This window comes from Juglans regia, chromosome 8, assembly GCF_001411555.2.
Source record: "Juglans regia cultivar Chandler chromosome 8, Walnut 2.0, whole genome shotgun sequence".
Taxonomy (NCBI): domain Eukaryota; kingdom Viridiplantae; phylum Streptophyta; class Magnoliopsida; order Fagales; family Juglandaceae; genus Juglans; species Juglans regia.
The window spans coordinates 2366305-2371721 of record NC_049908.1 but is presented as its reverse complement, the minus strand read 5'-3'; the positions used below and the strand labels follow the sequence as shown (position 1 = coordinate 2371721).

At 33.2% G+C, this 5417-nt stretch overlaps 1 protein-coding gene across 1 annotated transcript; it reads left to right on the top strand.

The window, feature by feature from the left end:
- Window positions 1-1784: 1784 nt before the first annotated feature.
- On the top strand, window positions 1785-3478 carry LOC118349245 (BURP domain protein RD22-like). Its single transcript, XM_035693025.1, has 3 exons — window positions 1785-1895; window positions 2054-2162; window positions 2459-3478. The coding sequence occupies exons 1-3, from the start codon at window positions 1854-1856 to the stop codon at window positions 3256-3258; spliced, it is 951 nt and encodes a 316-aa protein (XP_035548918.1). The 5' UTR covers window positions 1785-1853; the 3' UTR covers window positions 3259-3478.
- The last annotated feature ends 1939 nt before the right edge of the window (window positions 3479-5417 follow it).

The window sequence follows — 5417 nt, the reverse complement described above, 5'->3', positions numbered from 1 at the left end:
AGTTAATACAGAGAGAGTATTTTTAAAGAGAGGTTTAAAATTAAATATTTAAAATTTAATATATCTAATAGGAGTAATGATATATGCACAATATATTTTTATAACACATTTTACAATAATATTATAAGATGAAGGTATTTTTATAAAATAATATTATTTTTATAAAATGTTTTATAAAAATACTCTTAATTTAAAATATAGTTATATAAAGTGTTATGAAAAATATTATGTATAAATCATTTTGGTGTTTAATGAGGATGCTGAGAGCTAGCTAGCACCTTCTTTTGAGATCAACGATTCAAACCTGAACTCCATTGCTTGTTCTCTAATTTTTACATATCGGATGCTTCTTACAATTATCAGGATTAATGCAAAAATTGTGTGGCTCCATGGTTAAGGGTACGGTATTTCAGTTTAAGCAAGTACTTAGACGTAAAAAAATTCCTTCTTCTACATTTGATCTCTTCTTCGGCTTTTTAATTTTCTGTTAATTCTTTCATTGCGAGTGATCATGTGGACGATCTCACCTAGACCCTAAAAAATGAATGCTGGAATAAAATAAAATAAACTAATTTACCCACTTTCTTCATCAACCAGAAACTGAATTCATTGCTCGCACCGCGCACTAGTGCTGGTTGTAGCTAGCGCCGAAAGAGCAAAAGGAATCCTACGCAAAAGGAATCCTACCGCAGTTTCATTAAACACGTGCACAAATTATTACGAGAAATAAACAAATATTTTACGTACAGTTATTTATTTATTTATTTTTATATATTTATTGTGCACTCCACTAATATAATTGATTACGTTATTTTTTTAATATAAAATAACTGTTTTGGCTAATCACATCACTTGAATGCATAAAAAATATGTAAAAATGACAGTAGAAAACAGAACTATATGAGAAATTCTTTATTTAATTGTATTTTTTCAAAAACCGCATAAACCACAAAGATCAATACTACACAACTTCCCTAACCTCCACACATCAAATTTTTTAATATTTTTTTAAAAATTATTTTTAAGTTTATTATTTTTAAACTAATTCAATTCTTATATTCATTATTCAAATATTAAATATTTGATAAAAGAAAAAAAAATTAAAAAAATGTACTGTGGTGTGTGAAGGTAGTGTGAATAGTAAGAGATTGTGTAGATTTAAATACGAAAAATTTGTATTTTTTTCTTATTTTTTATTTGTATTTTTAAAAATTATTAAAAGTAATTTTGACTTTTCAAAAACAAAAAAGTAAAATGGCGTGGCTTAATTAATATGATGTGTTAAATATATTTTATAATAAAAAAATTTCACAATCCAAGTACATTAAACTATATCATTCGTAATTTTTTTCGTAAGATCATCGATGTCTTTAATTGTATACTAAATATTTTTCTTACCACTTAACAAATTGACAATTTTAAGTGTAATTTCGACTTAAACCTCTTAAAAAAATGGAGCAAGTATGGAGCGAAATTTCCCTCTTTATCCTAAGCTAATTTTGCTACTCATGTTTCACAGATTAATCTGCCATAAACCATCCTGCAAACTGATCATGTACTTTGGAGTAGACTTTATTAGTTTCCGAATTCTACCGCGCCGACGCCGTCAACCGTACAAATTAATTAAGCTTCAATTGACATAAATGAATTTTAAGTATATGAGCCGGCGGCTGTAGAAGTAATTAAGCAGGTGACGAAGCTGGCCTGTCTTCTTCTACACATGAATGAATCTTCTCGATCTGGACCCATGATTTCGCTTATAAATTCACAATCTGCCTTGCTCTTCTATTCATTACTTCAGCTCTTGTTTCTCCCCTAGTGTCATCCTTTGTCGCAGTCCACGTACGGCTTAAATGGAGATCATGAATCTTCTTCAGATTTTCAGTTTTCTCACTGTGAGCTTTATAATCCTTCACTCGTCTGAACTTATTTATTTAAATTCTTATCATGCTCTAAAAGAGCACTTTAATTTGCATTCATATGATTTAAGTACTTCAATTAATATTTTTATTATTCGTATGGAACCAAACGATCGAGACTTCGTCTCTTGCAGCTTGCAGTAGTGGCGGCAAGCCATGCAGCTCTGACCCCGAAAGATTACTGGAACTCTGTGCTGCCAAACGCACCAATGCCTAGAGCCGTCATTGATCTTCTGCAACCTGGTTGGAATATAGAATTAGAAGACTTTTCTTTCATCTTTTTTCTTTTTGAAATTAGTACTACGTACTATATACTTGTCCAAAGCTGAGGGTCAAACTAATGATGATCTCTGTGTGTTTTGATACGTAAAATCATCATTTATTCAAAATATTTAAATTAATAGAAAAAGATAAATTTGATTATTTATATGTCCTTCAAATTTTTTCGCTCGAGTAATATATAATATGCTTAATTCTATCATCGTATTTATTTATCTGTAAGTTGAATAAGTCTCTAGTTCATGTTTCTAACGTTGCAGACCTGAAGGATGATCAGAAGGAAGTCGGGGTGACTTTCTCTCCAGGACAGCCAGGCGGGGGAGTCAGTGTTGGAATTGGTCAACAGGGAATGCCGTTCTCATATTCATATGGTGCCTCTGAGGATCAACTCCATGACAATCCCAACGTAGCTCTTTTCTTCTTGGAAAAGGATATGCATCCTGGCAAAAGAATGAACTTGCACTTCATGACTCAAGACTCAAACACAGCTGCAACTTTTTTGCCTCGCCAAGTTGCCAAATCAATACCCTTTTCATCCAACAGGCTGCCGGAAATTTTGAACAAGTTTTCACTCAAGCCCGGATCGCCGGAAGCTGACATAATAAAGAACACAATTGAAGAATGTGAAAAACCGGGCATTAAAGGGGAGGAAAAATACTGTGCAACATCATTAGAATCGATGGTGGACTTCAGCACTTCGAAAATAGGGAAAGATGTTCAGGCAATCTCTACGGAGGTGGGAAAAGAAACCCAGATGCAGAAATATTATACTGTCGTGCCAGGAGTGAAGAAGATGGCGGGCAACAAAGCTGTTGTTTGCCACAAGCAGAACTATGCATATGCTGTCTTTTTCTGCCATACAACACGTACCACAAAGGCTTATCTGGTGCCATTGGTGGGCAATGACGGGACTAAAGCTAAAGCTGTAGCCATTTGCCACACAGACACATCAGCATGGAACCCAAAACATTTGGCCTTCCAAGTGCTCAAAGTTAAGCCCGGAACTGTTCCTGTCTGCCATTTCCTTCCAAAGGATCATGTTGTATGGACATCTAAATAGATACAAACTTCTCTAGGAAAGGGTCCTAATTCAAATAACCTTTTAATTAGCAGCACCCTTTGTTCTTTAATGTACTCGCATACTAGCTAGCTAGAGCGAGTGTTTAGTTACATGTTTTATGTATGTACGCTGTATACCTGTGCATGATGCATCAGGATATAATACATATATGCACTAATAAATACATATTGTGCCTTTATTGGCCAATTTCGTTCTTCTATTTCTGGTGGGCGTTCAATCTAGCTAGCTAGTACTGTATTTGCTCTGTATCAAGCCTTGGCTAAGAACGTTAATGAAATGGTAACCATAACTAACAGGATTGATAAACCAGTAGATCCAGAGACCGTCTTGTTGCTACATCTTATATATAATAACTCTAGTTTTCGTTACAAGAAAAATAATCTTTCTGCGTCTTAATTCAAAGGAAAAGAGATCACTCGGATTTGGACCGATGAACAGTACTCTTCTTTCGTCGTCCCTATAGCTAAGACATTAAGCGAGATAACTTCTTGATAATAAGCTTCCCGTAACTTCTCAATATCAGCCCATGAAGATATTTCAATTATGGAGAGATTTTATCTTATTAAGGATTTGATTTTCATGATAATAAGATACTTATAACATTATGTAATCTCCATGTAATTTATTAAATGAATACTCTAGTAAAAATGACTTTCTTAAGTCTATTTTAGAGAGCGCTAATTATGTCTTTGTATATTGTGTGACACCATTTCTCTTATGTTTTTTTATTACAATTTCATTACCTTTGATAGTTGGAAGAATCAAGCCACACTGGTGGCTTACCTCTCCTTGCTCGGACCAATTTCATCTACTTGTTAGCTTATTGTCGTCTCTCATTCTCTAGGAGATTTGGCTTGTAAGGAATAGCAAGATTCGAGGACATTCTCACTAACTCTGATACTATCATTTTTAAGATCCTAATTGACTTACTTAAGTCTCGTTCTCTTTTGTTCAATTCAAATGTTTCCACTCTTAGTTTCTTCACATTTTTCGTGTAATAACCCCAAAAAAGTGCCCAATCCACCCCAATAGGCCCAGCCCCATCCCTCCCGTTTCGTTCTCGTAAGTTCCCCCCGAATCCGACTCTCATTGTTGTTAAGAATATAATATAAATAATAAAAAAAATATTTTTTTTATCTATTTAAATTTTTAGAACAAGTGATAATTTTACATAGTATCAGAGTAGAAGTTCTGAATTCGAATCCTGACTCTACATTCTACCCATTTGATTAAATATTTCACGTATTGAGCCTATTCATTGAGGAAGACACTGGTCATACGTGAAGAAAAATGTTAAGAATATAATACAAATAATAAAAATCTACTTCTTCTCATTATCTTAAATTTTTGAGACAAATGATAATTTCACATCTCTTTCATATAATACATCAGGATATAATACATATATGCACTAATAAATACATATTGTGCCTTTATTGGCCATACCCCCAATAGGCCCAGCCCAACCCACCCCAATAGGCCCAGCCCCATCCCTCCCTTTCGTTCTCGTAAGTTTTCTCTAGAATCCGACTCTCTTTATTGTTAAGAATATAATATAAATAATAAAAATTTATATTTTTTTATCAATTTAAATTTTTAAAATAAATAGTAATTTTACATAATATAGAAGTTTTGAATTCGAATCCTAACTCTACATTCTATTCATTTGATTAAATATTCTACGTATTGAGCCTATTCATTAAAAAAGACACTAGTCACACGTGAAGAAAAGTGTTAAGAATATAATACAAATAATAAAAATCTACCTCTTCTCGTTATCTTAAATTTTTGAGACAAATGGTGATTTCACATCTCTCTCATATAAAAACCCCCCTTCTCTACCCTCTCTCGCACACCCCCTCCCTCACCTCGTCTCTTTCTCTCTCTCTCTACCCCCTTCAAACTCACTCTCTCACACCTCTCCCTTCGCGTGTGTATATATATATATCTTTTACTCTCTCTATGTTTAGTAATTTATTTATATCCCTTTCTCTATTTTTCTCTTAATTCTTGTCCTTGCACCGTAATAACCTCCACTCACAACCAATACTACTCCTTGTTATATTATTACCACCAACGACAATATTAAGTAAATTATCATCTCTCATAAATAGTATATTTAATTAATTTTGAATATA

Excerpts from the sequence above, each read along its gene's own strand:
- LOC118349245 (XM_035693025.1), top strand. The coding sequence starts at position 1,854 with ATGGAGATCATGAATCTTCTTCAGATTTTCAGTTTTCTCACT. Across the intron at positions 1,896-2,053 it reads AGATTTTCAGTTTTCTCACT|CTTGCAGTAGTGGCGGCAAG; the intron begins GTGAGCTTTATA and ends CGTCTCTTGCAG. Across the intron at positions 2,163-2,458 it reads CATTGATCTTCTGCAACCTG|ACCTGAAGGATGATCAGAAG; the intron begins GTTGGAATATAG and ends CTAACGTTGCAG.